This window comes from Symphalangus syndactylus, chromosome 19 (assembly GCF_028878055.3).
Source record: "Symphalangus syndactylus isolate Jambi chromosome 19, NHGRI_mSymSyn1-v2.1_pri, whole genome shotgun sequence".
NCBI lineage: Eukaryota > Metazoa > Chordata > Mammalia > Primates > Hylobatidae > Symphalangus > Symphalangus syndactylus.
Window position 1 is genome coordinate 60,676,920 of NC_072434.2, and position 16,208 is coordinate 60,693,127.

The 16,208-nt window shown below is 36.1% G+C and overlaps 1 protein-coding gene across 2 annotated transcripts in view; it reads left to right on the forward strand.

Moving 5' to 3' along the window:
- Nucleotides 1-16,208, forward strand: part of KCTD3 (potassium channel tetramerization domain containing 3) — a 58,082-nt gene that overhangs the window by 25,288 nt on the left and 16,586 nt on the right. For both annotated transcript variants that reach the window (XM_055233798.2, XM_055233797.2), the window contains exons 10-13: nt 5,994-6,109; nt 12,948-13,035; nt 13,166-13,282; nt 15,210-15,380. In XM_055233798.2, coding sequence (XP_055089773.1) covers nt 5,994-6,109; nt 12,948-13,035; nt 13,166-13,282; nt 15,210-15,380 — 492 coding nt within the window. The remainder of the gene's footprint in view (nt 1-5,993; nt 6,110-12,947; nt 13,036-13,165; nt 13,283-15,209; nt 15,381-16,208) is intronic.

The window sequence follows — 16,208 nt, forward strand, 5'->3', positions numbered from 1 at the left end:
CTTACTAGAAACTTGGTTTTCCAGGTCATTACCAGAGGCCAGTCATGTCAGCATCCTCTGCCTAGTATGTACCAAGATTCCAGATTCCCAGAAGGAAAGAAAATGTTCAACATAAACTGCATTGTTTATGCAGTTTAGGCTTTTTGTCACCATAGATTAGATTTCCTTTATCTAGAATTTCATGAGTAGAATTATATAGTATTTTTTCTTTTGTGCCTGGCTTTTTATTAAGCATAATGCTTTTGAAATTCATCTATGTTGTTGCATGTACGAGTTGTCTGTTCCTTTTTATTGCTGAGTAGTATTCCATTGAAATAATATGGCAGAATTTGTTTATCCATTCACCTGTTGATAGACATTTGGCTTATTTCCAATTTGGAGATATTATGAATAAAGCTGCAGTTAACATTCAAGTAGAAGTCTTTCTGTGGACATTTACTTTCTTAAGGTAAATATATAGGAGTGGAATTTCTTAGTCATATGGAAAGTGTATGTTTAAGGTTACAAAAAACTGCCAAACTGTTTTCCAGAAGTACCTTTTTACATCTTTACTTGCAGTGTGTGAGAATCCCAGCTGCTCCACATCCTAATCAACACTTTATATTGTCAGTCTTTTTAATTTGAGCCATTATTGTGGATTTTAATGGTTCATTGATTTTAATTGTGGCTTTAACTGCATTTTTCTGATGATTAATAATATTGAGCATCTTTTCCTGTACTTAATGACCATTTGTATATTTTCTTTTGAGAAGTGTCTCTGTAAATCATTTGCCCTTTTTAATGAGGTTGTCATCCTGTTACTTATTTGTAAATGTTTTTACATATTCTAGATTTATGTTTCACAACCAAAGAAATCTTATCCACCAAGGGATATTTGGAAATGTCTAGAGACATTTTTGGTTGACACAGTTGAGGGAGGCCTGTACCTGTCTCCTTTCCTCTTTTCTCCATCTCTCCCTTGCTCCCTCCCTCTTCCTCCTTTTGAGCTTTCTAGATCACTTTATATTAACCTGGGGTTGTGGGAGCCCTGATTTTTTATTTCATTTTTTTCTCCATTCTTCAGTTTAGGTATCTTTTATTGATCTACCTTTAATGTCTTTTATACTTCTACAGTATTCAATCTGCAGTTAAGTTCATCTAGTGAATTTTCATTTGAAATGTTGGACTTTTTAGCTCTAGTATTATCTTTTGATCCCATTTTCTAGTTTGTTTCTTCTGCTAAGATTTCTTGTCTTTTTGTTCATTATGTTCAGCTGTTTAATTTGTTAAAGTATTTGTCTGCTAATATCAATATCTGGTTCATGTTTTTATTTTGGGTCACATTTTCCTGTTTCACATGTCTAGAGAGTTTTGATTATGTGCTGTACATGTGTATGATACATTTTGTAGGGTTATGAATTATGTTGCCTTTCTTTAAGTTATGAGCTTTGTTCTGGCAGGCAATTAAATTACTAAAGGATCTTGAACCTGTTAGGCTTGTTTCATTACTTTGTTAGGGGTGGGTAACCTCTTCTAGCCTTATTTTTAATTTTAGGGCAGGGCTCCTTTTCAAAGGTGTAGTCCTTATTTTTAAGATGTTGCTTTTCTGGAATCTTATTTAACTGAATGCCAGAGGGGCTCAGCAAGAACTCTTTACTTTTATTCAGTTGGAACTACTCCATCTACTCACATATGACCTCTGATATCTGGTATCTCCAGTTACCTCTTGGTCCTAAAGCAGCCTTTCTTTCTTTCTTTCTTTTCTTTCTTTTCTTTCTTTCTTTCTTTCTTTCTTTCTTTCTTTCTTTCTTTCTTTCTTTCTTTCTCTTTCTCTCTTTCTTTCTCCCTTTCTTTCTTTTTCTTTCTTTCTTTCTTTCTTTCTTTCTTTTTCTTTCTTCTCTTTTTCTCTTTCTTTCTTTCTTTCTTTCTCTTTCTCTCTTTCTTTCTCCCTTTCTTTCTTTCTTTCTTTCTTTCTTTCTTTCTTTCTTTCTTTCTTTCTTTCTTTCTTTCTTCCCTTTCTTCTCTTTCTTTCTTAGACGGAATCTCACTCTGTCTCCAGGCTGGAGTGCAGTGGCGTGATCACGGCTCACTGCAACCTCCGCCTCCCAGGTTCAAGGGATTCTCCTGCCTCAGCCTCTCGAGTAGCTGGGGCTACAGGCACATGCCACCACACCCAGCTAATTTCTGTATTTTTAGTAGAGACAGGTTTCACCATCTTGACCAGGATAGTCTTGATCTCTTGACCTCGTAATCCACCCGCCTCAGCCTCCCAAAGTGCTGGTATTATAGGCGTGAGCCACTGCGCCCGGCCAGCAGCCTTTCTTTGGGGATTCTTTCCCTGCCCAGGTGCAGTTAGGCCTTAGCCAAGGTCTTAGGGAAACGCTTATGCAACTTTTATGCCCCCCCTCTGGCACAGTTCCCTTCCTTCTTGTACCGTACCTACTAATTCTAGCCTCAAGTTCTTCGCCTCCTCAGTTCAGGGAAATCATCTCTCTTTATTGGGTATATTAGCCTATTTTCACACTGCTGATAAAGACATACCCAAAACTGGGAAATTCACAAAAGAAAAGAGGTTTAATTGGACTTACAGTTCCACATGGCTGGGGAGGCCTCACAATCATGGCAGAAGGCAAGGAGGAGCAAGTCACATCTTATGTGGGTGGCAGCAGGCAAGGAGAGCTTGTGCAGAGAAACTCCTGTTTTTAAAACCAGATCTTGTGAGACAGTCCATTCCCTATCACGAGAACGACAAAGGAAAGACCGGTCCCCATGATTCAATCGTTTCCCATGGGGTTCCTCTCACAACACCTGGGAACTACGGGACCTACAAGATGAGATTTGGGTGGGGCACAGAACCAAACCGTATCACTTAGGTCTCACCTTTCTATGCTGTGATAGAAAGTACTCTTATGCAGAAAGCCAGGGGGAATGTAGGGGTTTGTCAGTGTGTTTCTGTCTCTCAGGTCCTCTGCTGCCTGTTGTGCAATACCTAAAAACAGTTGTTTCATATATTTTGTCCAATTCTTTTTGTTGTTACTGCTGTTTTAAAGTGGAGAATAATTGGGTGCCATTTATTCTATCGTGGTCAACAGCTTAAGTCCTCCCAAACAACTTTAAGAAAAAAAATTTAACATAAAAAATTTTGAAATTATAATACACTGGTAATTAAACAGAAGGTAAACCAGTTGTGATTTCTTTTTCCTTTTTCAAGTAGCTACTTGTAACATACCAATAAGTGAAGGAAATTTTATTACTTGCTTGGTGTTCAAAGGCTAATGTGATAGGTAGCTATGTTATGAGCTGGTACAATAGTAATTTGTTCATGCCCTGTAAAAGAAGCCATTTGTTGTTAACAAATACTCTTCAGAACATGACAACACTATCCAAAGAAAATTGTTAGGGCTGGTATATCCATGATAAAGCTCTCCCAGAGGCTGAACTCCCTTCATTATAACTTAGATAAGACAGAGTTACTGGGTTGCTGCTATAAGCAATATTTTACCAAGAGGGCCCCTTAAGACAGGAACTGGTCATTACTTCTACTGTTGTCTTCCCTGTCGCTGGTGCTCAGGATTGTTGAGCCGAAGCAGGAGTGACACTTTAAATTTCGTGAGACCATTTAGAGTGCCTTTCTTAATTTCCTAGAACCTCATCCTTCTCTGGAGTAATCAGTGTTAGTTGGTTTTCCTGTTTTCATTTCTGCCTTTCACATAGCCCATAATACTGAATATAGTTGGCTTCACATGTTCTAAAAAGACATGTTCACATTGTTTGTTATCATCATTAAAGTACTATTATGTAGAATCCCTAAAATTGTATACAACATAAAATAATGACTTTATGCTTTGAAGTGACAGGTTCATTTCTTAATCAGTTCTGGGCAAAGAACTTAGCTTCGCGTGTGTGTGTTGTACTTTATTTTGTTCTAGTTTTTTGGGCTGAGATAATGTGTTTCATGTGCATGCTTGTATAACTATGGATTTTATACATATAATTAAAATGTTTATATAGAAGATACTTTTAGCAATACTTAGCAGGTTTTTTGTTTTGGTTTCTTTTTGTCATTTATCATCTTCTTGCTAGATGCCTTGCTTTTACAAGACTGATTAAAAGTTTTCAAGGTGTTGTTTGTCACTGGTCTGGTGTATAGTACAGTTCTGAACAAAAAGAGAATACCTAGCACCAGTATAAGATTTAAAAGAAATCAGTAATCTTTCTGGTTTATGCTTTTAAAGCATGTTATAATTGCATTTAGTTGCTTTGTTTTTCCCATGAGTTCTTCAAGGTTTCATGCATTTTTTTCTCAGCTAAATGCTGACAAAGTTGTTTGTATTGGCACAGGTACTTTTTAAACATAAATAAACTGATACTTGAAGCAGCCAAAGATCTATATAAAACAGTATTTTAGAGGTGAGACTTATTTCCCAGCATTATTAGATAAAAATATATTTCCCATAAAGTGTTTTTCAAATAATTAAGATAATGCTATTTAAGTGCTAGAATTGGATACAACCTTTTTTTTTTTTTTTTTTTTTTTGAGACAGTGTCTTGCTCTGCCACCTAGGCTGGAGTGCAGTAGTGTGGTCTCGGCTCACTGTAACCTCCGCCTCTGGGTGTCTGGGTGCAAGCAATTCTCCTGCCACAGCCTCCCCAGTAGCTGGGATTACAGGCGTGTGCTACCATACCCAGCTAATTTTTGTGTTTTTAGTAGAGATGGGGTTTCAGTGTGTTGCCAAGGCTGGTCTTGAACTCCTGACCTCAAGTGAGCCACCCGCCCTGGCCTCCCAAAGTGCTGGGATTGCAGGCATGAGCCATCGTGCCTGGCCGATTTTTAAGCTCAAGTGATCATTCAAACATTTAGCTTAGATCCTATTTCATAGTTGAGATAAGAACCAAAAAAGTGGCAAACAAAGGTACTATGAGAGCCAGGATCCCAACCCTGGTTCTCCTGACTCCTAGTGCAGTACTCTGCTAAAGAGAGACGAGTGTATAAGGCCAATATGCTGCACCAAGGTGAGCCTAGAATTCTCTGCTTAGGCATTGCTGGGTCTTTTGCTATTGATGTGTGATATGTGCTTCTTACAACCTCTCTCACCTACACTTAACTCTTCTGTTTGCTCTGATTCCCTGAGCTTGCCCATATTCAGTCTCCCAATTTGATGGACTCCTATTAACCTTTAAAAACTCCAACTCAGATGGCTTCTTTTCTAAGATATATTTTCAACCCGCTTTACATACCCTTTTTACCCCATAGATTACTATTATACCCTGTGCATCCTTCTGTTATTGTTGTATCAAATTATAATTGGTTGCAGTTTTTTCTCTACTAAAGTGTATGTTCTTAGTAACATCTTGTCTTCCCGTGTTTTTTAATCCTAAAGCCTGATGTAGTGTCTTTTGAATTAATTAAATCAAGATTGCAGTGCTGGAAAACATGGGGTTTAAAAATAAGCTCTGAGTAAAAGGCCCAAATGTTTGTTTTTAGTATCATGTGACTTTTTGCTGCTTTTTTCTCCTTTTTTGCTTATTTCCAGAATTTAGACACATTCTAGATAATTAAGGCTGCCAAGTCTGTGTGTTCAGATCCCCACATATCGGGTCCATGAGCAAGCTGCATCTAACTCACCTATGGATTTTGTAACATTACAGTGGGTTTTCTGATTTAGTGAGTCTGGCATGGATCCCAGGATCCTTTTTGTTTCGTTTTGTTTATTTTAAATCTATCAATCAGGTTATTTTGATGATCAGCTGAGGTTAGGAAGCTGGACAAGCTTCAGGATAAGGTGTTACAGGAGTATGAGATGGCTTGGAGCAGACTCTTCCTTGCTTTAGCAGCTCTATAAGCTGCTTAAGAGATTGTGAGTTTCTTATTTCTGGTCCCCAACACGTATAGCACATAGTTTGTAGTAATGAGAATATTAAATTAGTCACCTTTAAGATGTTTTTAATCCAGGTTTTGATTAATTCTAAAAATGGTGACTGATTAACCTTTTTATTTTTTATTGTCATTTAAGGAGTGTTCAGCCTGGGTGTTCCTGTAGATGCTCTCTTCTTTATTGGTAACCAGTTGGTGGCCACGAGTCATACAGGGAAAGTGGGAGTGTGGAATGCTGTCACTCAGCACTGGCAGGTTAGTTTTAACTAAAGCATATTACAGAAGTGAAAATATTTCTGAAACGTATGCTGATTGTGTATTTTTTTTTTCCTTGTAGAATTAATACGGTTTCTGGTTTTACAAATACTGAATAAATGTAGTGGTAAATTTTTTTGCTAGATGCATATTTGAGCATAGTTTCAAGAGTTTAAGTTACTTTGGAAAATAAGTGAGTTTTTTAAACTGTGGTTTGGCATTTCTCCATTTATTTTAAATGTTCGAAGTTCTATGCCTTGAGCATGGTAGTCCAGGCAAATTTTATTTCCAGAATAAGAGCACAGATCTGTGTGAAAACCCATAATCTGTTCAGAGATGATAGCGTGCTAAATACTCTCAAGTACTTGAGAGGAATAAGAAAGAGATAAGACTTTAAAAAGGTTAATACCTGATTCTTAAAGGAAAGGGGAAAAATTAAGGACTTTAAGCAGGGAGTGACATAATCAGATCCATGGTTTAGAAAGATAACAGCGGTTGCTAAAATGAAAAGCGGACTGGAGGTCAGGAGGGAATCTACTACAGCAATCCAGCAATCAAGAAGCAGAGCACCTCAACTAATAGCAGGGGTGGTCGAGGTGGCAAAGATGAGTACATTTGAAGAATATTTCATAGACCTTCCTAAAATGACAGGTCTGCTGTCTGATTAATGTGAGAAATTAAAGGAAGAGAAATGTATTTCTAATTTTGAGTTTCTAGTTTGATAATCCAGTAGCTAGTAGTATTTTGAATTGATAGGAAACATAGGAAGAGAAGCAGATTGGCTGGTGGGTAGGGTGAAGAATGATTAGATTGATTAATATGTTTACTTTGAGATTCATACGATTGTTCAAGTGTAGATGTTAAGTATATAGTTGGAAGTACTCCTTTGGAATTTAGGAAAGAAGAAAGGGTGAGAAATATTTGGAGTCCATAATATTTATGTGATAAAAAATTGATAAGATTTTCCATTGAGTGGGTATATAGAAAGAAAGAAAAGTCAAAATTAGAACTCTGGGGGAACATTAGCATTTAAGGGGACAGGATAGACAACCAAGAGCCAAAGGGACACATTGTATGATGGAGAAATGACATTAATTTTGGCAGTAGATACCATTTGCAAATATATATTAGTTAGGTGTTGGTGGAAGAAAGCTAGGTTGCAGGAAATGAGGAAGTCAAAGATAAAAGAGACAGCAAATTCAAACAGCTTTCAAGAAGTTTGGTGGTGAAGGAAAGCAGAGAATCCAAGTGATAGCTTAAGGATCAAGGCTGGTTTGAAAAAAAAGATAATTGGTGCTTTATTTTTCCTCTAGGTTAGGACAGGCTTGAGCACACTTGTAGCTAGAGAGGAGAGTTGCCAGAAGGACCTGAAGACTGAAAGAATGGAGATTATTTCCGGTCCCATAAAAGTCAAGAGTGTATATGGGATCTACAGCACAGATAGAAAGGTTGACCTAACAGGGAGTAGAGACATTTCTTTCTCTGTGACAGAAGGGTAAGGAAGGAGTAAAGAGAAAGACATTGAAGAATATTATCAAGTACTGCAGAGATTAATCATACATTTGCAGTAGACCTGGGATCCCATGTAGTTCTTCAGTTACATAATCAAGGTAGATTTTAAGTATTTGAGTCAAATGAACCAGGTTTGTATGTAATCTTAAAAGTTTTTTGCAAAATCATCAGGACAGTTTCAATAAAATATTAATGAAAATGTTATAAGAGCGTTGACTCTGATTTGGGTAAGAAAAGTAAAAAAAAAAAAAAAAAAATTAAAGAAATGTTTCAGTTTCTTGTTTCCTTTTTTTGTTTAATTCCACCCCCTCGCCCACACACATAGAATTATGTTACAAAAGAAGATTAATAAGGAATTAATTGGTATTGTCAAATAGGTAGCCTAGGCTGTTACATAGCCTAATAGCAATTTTTAGGCACTATTTCCCAAGTTGATATTTTAAATTTAGATTTATATTGGAAACATAGATTATACATGTTTCATTCTCATGTCAAAGCAGACAGCTTTGGAAGTTAGCTCTAGAAAGGCATTATGTACTTTACTTCCTAAAGAATCAGACAACTCTGTGTGTATTCTGAGAAATAGAGATCTTCAGCCATAGTACCATATGAGTGATAGCCTAGCCGCTAAGTACACAGTGGAGGCTGAGTTTGGGGAGGAAATATTGGTTCTGGGAACAAGAATTCAAAGTGAATTTCTGTGGTCTGATGGGCTAGGCTGGACAAGAATTTGGGAGACTTGTTTGATTTAGCTTCTCCTTTCCTGTTGTGAGGCACCTGTAGCACTGATGTTAGAAGCAAACTTTTTGTGTATGTGACAGGTTTACAGACCTCTGCATATGAGGAATAGGAATAAGGCAGGCATCCTAGGAATCCTAGGCCCACTTTTTGTTGGGGAGAGAGAGGGTTGACTTTTCAGTATTATGTCTTGACTGCTGTCTTAACTGGTCTGTTTGCTTACTTACAGAATTTATACTAAGAAATATGAGATTCTTACTTAGATTTAGACATTCTAAATTTATATATAGAAATACTAGATACAAATATTGAAACAATGTATATTGTTTATACTAAGTATTAAATTATGTTAATTGACTAGTTTGTTTATACACACTTGCATACCACATACCAAAGTAAAGGCTCTGGGATCTGGGATTTTAGCAAAAGCAGGAGGCATGATTTCATGGGACAGTAGAAATTGAGCATCCTACAAAAATCTGAAGTTTTAAGTTTCTCAATCCCTGAGAAGACTGGGAAAAGTTTGCCCAATAATCTTGGAACAAGAAAGTTTGATGTGTGTTTGGTGTCTTGGAATGGAAAAGGAGATGCAAGAGGAAACCACTAGAAATTGAAGCCAACATATTCAAATTAGGAGTGAATTGAAGCACAAAGACTTGTCTTTGTGCTATGAGAACTCCAATTTGAGAAACCGATCTAGGACCATTTACATTTCTAGATACAGATATGACACCAGTTAGAACACTTTCTCAAAAGAGAGCACACAAGAATCCTGTAGAAGGAGTAATTTCTACTAAAATAACCTCCCAAAACTTATAAACTTCACATGGAAACAAATAATGAAAACTCATCAAACATAAAAAAATTTGCAATCCCCAAATTGGAAAAAATGGAACAATTAGAAAGCTGCTGTATTGAAGGAATAGGACAAATCAGAAAATGGAGGGAAATAAAATACTGAAAATTAAAAGGTCATTGAAAAAAATTTTTAAATTTATTTAATGGTTAAATAGAAGCACAGCTAGAAGAAAATTAGTAAATTGACAGACACATCTGAGAAAATCATTTCCAGTTGAGCCAAGAGAGTGAGATAGAAAATATGAAAAAGAAGGAAAAAGTGAGAAAGCATTTTAGATAGGAACAGACTAGACCCATATTGGAAAAGATAACATCTGCTAACATTTAGGAGAAATGAAAAAGGACATGAATTTATTGATTAAAGAAATGTACCAAGTCTTGGCAGCCTAAATGTTTTTTTTGTTTTGTTTTATTTTGTTTTGTTTTGTTTTTGAGACAGAGTCTTGCTCTGTCACCCAGGCTGGAGTGCAGTGGCGCAATCTCGGCTCACTGCAAGTTCCGCCTCCCGGGTTCACGCCATTCTCCTGCCTCAGCCTCTCCGAGTAGCTGGGACTACAGGCGCCCGCCACCACGCCCGGCTAATTTTTTTGTATTTTTTTTTTAGTAGAGACGGGGTTTCACCGTGGTCTCGATCTCCTGACCGCGTGATCCACCCACCTCAGCCTCCCAAAGTGCTGGGATTACAGGCGTGAGCCACCGCGCCCGGCTCAAGCCTAAATGTTTAAATGTGCTATAATAAAAGATAAATTATGATAAAAAGTATTCACAGAATAGTGACAGTTTGCCTGTAATTAGACTTTGATCAGATTTCTCATCACCAGTAGTAGACACCAGAAGACGACAACAGGCATTCTCCAAATGGTAGAGAAAGTAACTTTCAAACTAGGTTTTCATACACGCAAAACTATCATTCAAACCTGAATGAGAAGGGTTTTTTTTTTCAGAGAGAATTTTTGAAAGGACTACTAAAGAAAAATGCCTTTTGAGAAGAAGGTTATATTTGAAGGGGAAGAAATGGAATGCATTAAGCAGTGATTAGGAAAGATGTTGGTAAATACGATGGTAAATTTAGATAAGTGATTATTTAAAAAGTAATGGACGAAGGTTAAAACATCCTGTAAAAAATAATGGTAAGTTTACAGGTATAGAGATTGTAGTTAAAAGATTCTAGGGGCCTTATATGGGAAGATAGACTGGTATTTTAAAACTGTAAATTTAAATTTACATGTAGAAATTAGTGGTAATCACTGTGTGCTACCTTATAAGAGAAAAATCCACTTCCATTTTATATTTGTGACCACATGACTGAACCATGCATACTAATCAGTATGGTTTCTTGGATTCTTGCCATGAAGTTGTTAGGACGAAGAAGAGGAGGCCACACAGTGGCTGCTTCCTTGCTTGTGCTGGGAGAGAACTCAGCAGTTGTAACTCACTGTAACTCTGCTTACCCTCTGCTTTCTCAGTTTTCCCTGTATTGAGGGGTAGATATGGAAAGAAAAGCAGATCATGATTAAAGGTTACAGGAAAAGAAGTAGCAAGGCTTTAATCCTAGAGCCCATCCTCCCAGAGAATAAATGGTAAATATGTTTGCCTTTGTGCCTTGGGAAGCGCTAGGCTCTTGCTGCTCTTTCATTGAAAAAAAAAAAAAAAAATGTATCCAGAGGGAAAAGAATCTCATGGCCTTGTCTGTCCCCATTTTCCTGCCATGAAGAATCTGGGGTAGGAGTTGAAGCCCTTTCCTTTAGTGCTAGAGCTAAAATGATTTAGCTAACTTAAGTAAGAAAATTGGTTAGTGGTGTGTAAAGCAGTCTCCCCTCCATCCTTTAGACATCTTTACTGATATCACTGAAAAGCACTCAGTGTTTTCCTGGTATAAAATGTTTTGGCATTGGCTTTAATTAAAAGCCTGACCTCAGGAAAGGGCATGACGATTGAGTTCTTTAAGATATTTCTAGTGTAACTCATAACTGCATGACATTGAGAGGGTACAGAAATTAGGGTTATATACAGGAAGAGCTTAGAAGAATGATTATTTCCAAGTTTTAGTTATTTCTGTTTTTAATTAGAATGAACCTAGATTCTGTGCTTTACTTGCTCTTCAGACTCTTCAGATATTCTCTTTCCCCTTGCCCTACCTAACTCATAGTTGACTTCAGTCTTCAAGCTTCACTTCCTCTGTGAACCTTCCTTGATCTTTGCTCTTCACCAACCAGCATTGAGATGGCAATTCTTCCCCTCTCTCCTGTGATTGTATTGTAGTCTATTCTAGTGCCTGTCACACCATAATTGTCTGTTATTTTTCTTTCTTACAAGTTTACCAGTTCCTAGAGAGCAAGGAGATACCTCACATCCCTTGTCTCTAGTTCAGTGTTTGTTCTCTTGGATAATATGTGGTGCATAAAAAGTACTTAAATGTTAAGCAGATATTGTTTAGATTTTAACTTTTCAAGTGAAAGCCAGATATAGTATATGAAAAGTAAAAGTCCCTTAACATTTTTAACTTTTAAATTATTGGAAATCTTTTAGACTTGTATGCAAAACTTGGTGTCTTAATAATTCATTTAAATGTCATCTGTGAAGAAGCTTAACGGGCATGTCTGGCCTGGCTGTAAACAGGGAAGATTCATTTTGATGAATAGTAGAATATCACTCTACTAAAATAGTATTGCAACTATCCTAGCAAACACTTTTTTTTTTGGAGACCAAGTCTCACTCTGTTGCCCAGGCTGGAGTGCATTGGCACGATACGATCCCGGCTCACCGCAACCTCTGCCTCCCAGGTTTGAGCGATTCTCCTGCCTCAGCCTCCCGAGTAGCTGGGAAGCTGGGATTACCGGCATGCACCACTACGCCCAGCTAATTTTGTATATTTAGTAGAGACAGGGTTTCACCGTGTTAGCTAGGCTGATTTCGAACTCCTGACCTCTGGTGATCCGCCTGCCTCAGCCTCCCAAAGTGCTGGGATTACAGGCATGAGCCACGGCACCCACACTTTTTATGGTTTTTGTTTGTTTGTTTTTTGTTTTGTTTTGTGGTAAAACTCAAGCCCTTTGCTGTTTCTTTTAGCACACATATGGGAAGGTATTAATTTGTAAACTAGATTGATTTTCCTGGAAAAACTGTTTTTTTATTCCTATACTTTAAAAAAATAAATACAAAAGAGACTTTGTTTGCCGTGCCATTTCCTAGAAAACAAGTAATCTTTAGCAAGGAGAATGAAAAATAGAGAATACCACCTTTTAAGAGAAATAATAAATTATCAAGGGAGCAAGTACTTTCTGGAAATCAGTTGCTTTGTTTACTAGTTCTGATTCTATCACTTGCTTACTGTGTGACTTTGGACAGGTCATTTCATCTCTTCTATGAGAAAGGGAAAAGAGAGGGACATGGTCAGACTTGGCCTTCCAGTTCCAGTGGGCTGCGATCTAGTGATCATATGCAGAAAAAGAGGAGACAACCCATTGAAATTGAGAAAGGAAAGTACTGCTGTGGGAAATACAATTAAAAAAAAATATTTTGAAGGAAGTATATTGATGGTTCTCCTCTATAGCATGTTTTTGTATATGTGTATGCATGCATGCACCTAAGGAAAGTTTATTTCCTAAGCCCTATTAAAATTGGATGTTGGTTGCCTCTTTACCAGAAGAATCAAAGTTTTGAGGAAATTGACCAGAAAATAGAAATTATAATTACTATCTAACATCTGACAATTCTCTTACTACATCAGGTTCAAGATGTTGTTCCTATAACTAGTTATGACACTGCTGGATCATTCCTTCTGCTGGGATGTAACAATGGATCAATATATTACATAGGTAAGTGTACAGTCACTTAAAATGCTCCTGCTTAATGTAATTTTTTAAATGAGAACAAGAAAACATTACCTTTCAGTTTTAAATAGATATGCTATTTATTTTAATGCTGTTTAACATTTTTATGTTTTAGATATGCAGAAGTTCCCCTTGCGAATGAAAGATAATGATCTTCTTGTAACTGAACTGTATCATGATCCTTCAAATGATGCTATCACTGCTCTGAGTGTTTACCTCACACCCAAAACAAGTTAGTACATGACCAATTATATACATTCTTGACTTTTTATCTTTTTATTCATTAGTTTATTATGTGACTAGGTCAAATTAAACTGATTTCTTTCTTTTTGAGAACTGCAGTGCTAAGGATTTCATCTCTACTAAGTCTAAAATTTGTATTCAGTTTTATACTGAGGTCAAACATGACCAGTAAACAAACATAATTTGAGGTGGAAAATTAGAACTTCCCTTCTGCTGAATTGCATTTGTTGAGCCATATTATTATAATATTAGCTGAAATTAAAAAAAGAAATTCTGCACATTTGTCTTCCTATTAAAATGACTAATTTTTCACTTCAAAATTAGGAGCTTTTTAAAAAATAAAAAGTTCTTAGACTGGTACTGGAAACTAAGCTTATTTTGTTGGAAATTAAAAAATTTAAGCTGTAGAAAAAAGGCATTTTATAGCTTTCAGTGCATTTTAGAGGCCATTGCAATAAAAGTAACAGACTAGTTCTGTAAAGTAGTAAGAATTTTTGTATTCTAGAGTAAAAGACAACCACAAATGGGAAATTTAAAATTTATCTGTAATGAAAGGAGTTCTAAGAAACAATATGTATTCAGTAATACTAATAGGTTTGGATATGCTACTTATATAAGTCACCATTTTATTTAAGTTATTAAAAGAAACCATAATTGTTAGTATGAAAGAAATATTCAAGAGTATACCTATGAATTTGACTGAAACCATAGTAGGACTTAAATTGTATTACTCTAGAAATAGGGTTCAGTAAACCATGGATTTCTAGCCAAGCTGGCTCTTTTTGAGACCAGCTGTCTTTGGCTGCTTTTATGCCACAGTGACAGAATTGAGAGGTTGTGACAGAGACAGTGTGGCATGCAGAGTTTAAAATGTTTACTACTTGGCCCCTTACAGAAAGTGTAACAACCCCTGCTCTAGAATGAGCTGTGGATTTTTTTTTTAATCTAGTTAAAAGGCAGGCATAAAACTGGGAAAGTTTTACAAATCAAAGCACTTCTTTTGTAGTGGCAGGGAGATTTTAAGGCATGAAAAATGGAGTCATCTTTCTGGTTCTAGGAAGTGTTTTTCATGACATGCTTTTTTTCCTTTCATTCAAGTATTTTCAAATGAATCAGTTAGTAAAACTAGAACAGCTAGTAAAGCTAAGACATTCTCTATCCGTGAAGCTTTTAAGAATATAGGTCACTGAATTTTTTTCTATCTAAATTTGCAATGGGGTCTGGGCACTTTTTTAAAAAAAGGGAAAAAAAAAAGACACAACTGAACCTTAGATGATTAGAAGGAACAACATATTGTAAGTATGATGTAAGCAATGTAATGGGTATGTTTATTCCCTAGCACAGTGTTTTGAAACTTAAATAGTATATATAATGCTTGATTATTTGAGAATGATTTGCTATTGTAGTTTAAGTAAAGCAGATGGTAATTCTAGGCTAGACATAATAAGGAATATTGCTTTTGGAATACTATGCTGTTTCAGTAGTGTTCTTGGCATGGCAGATTTATGAATTCTTTAAACTATGTTGAGTACCTACGGTGTCTCAGGCACTCTGTAAGGTGACAGATAAAAAGATGATTATGATTCAGTCTTTGTCAATAAGGAATAGAAGTAGCTAGACATAGAAATAAGTACAGAATTAGTGTGTTATAATTACTGTGATAGAACCTAATAGTGCAAGGCAGGAGGTGAATAGTTACGTCTTGGAGTGAAGGTTAGGAAAAGATTTATCAAGGAAATAATGATTTTAAGATGACCGGAGAAGTCTTAAGATTTTTTTTTTTACTGAACTAGATTTGGGGCTGATATAAACAGTGAATCCAGCTCTGCCTATTTTATCATAGGGAAGCTTTGCAAGGGTAGCTTTTTTATTATTGTTCCATAATATATCACCTGTCAACTCTTGACTTTATATAGGTGTCAGTGGTAACTGGATTGAGATCGCCTATGGTACGAGCTCTGGAGCAGTACGAGTGATTGTACAACACCCAGAGACAGTTGGGTCAGGTCCTCAGCTTTTTCAGACTTTCACAGTTCACCGAAGTCCTGTAACAAAAATCATGCTATCAGAGAAGCATCTTGTATCAGGTAAAATGATTTCATTAGTACTGGTAAGGAACTTCGCTCTGTGTGTTATTTCCATTAAAAGAATGAAAACGCAGTGTTTATGTGAGAAAAATATACTAAAAGAAGTACTAGAAAAGTTTAATAACTGAAGAAATTATGATTGTCTTTTAAAGATTTCTTTGAACTGGTCATGGTGGCTCATGCCTGTAAATCCTAACAGTTTGGGAGGCCAAGGCAGGTGGATTGGTTTAGCCCAGGAGTTGAAGACTAACCTGGGCAACATGGTGAAACCCCATCTCTACCAAAAAAGAGGAAAACAAAATAAAGATGTTTTTTATTTTACCTGGTTTTAATATACATAAATTTAGGAGATGTGATTTTTTTTTTTTTTTTTTTGCTCTCTTGGCATATCTTATTGCAAAATATTTATTATGACCCTGCTAAGAGGAATTTTTATTAAATTTTTCAAGTTTTACTTTTAATATAAATTGGGTTGATTATATTATGGTGTAATGCTAAAACTGTAGATTTAAATGTGTATTTTGATATTTTGTCATCTCAAAAATAATAAAAATTACAATTGTAGAGATTATTTGAAGAAAATAACCTTTTCGTGGGTTTGTAGTTCTTCATAATCATATAAAATTTTTAATTAAATACTAATTGGATGCATAAAAAATTAAATACTAATTTTCCAGTTTAACGAATAGTACTTTCTGATTACAAAGTAAAATTCTATTGAAGAAATTCATTGTGTATGGAAGATGATTTCTAAAAGGCTTTGTGAAAATTGCATTGTGAGTTGGGTATGTCAGTAAAGCTTGCTTTCTAGAGGAGTCTTACGTTAAC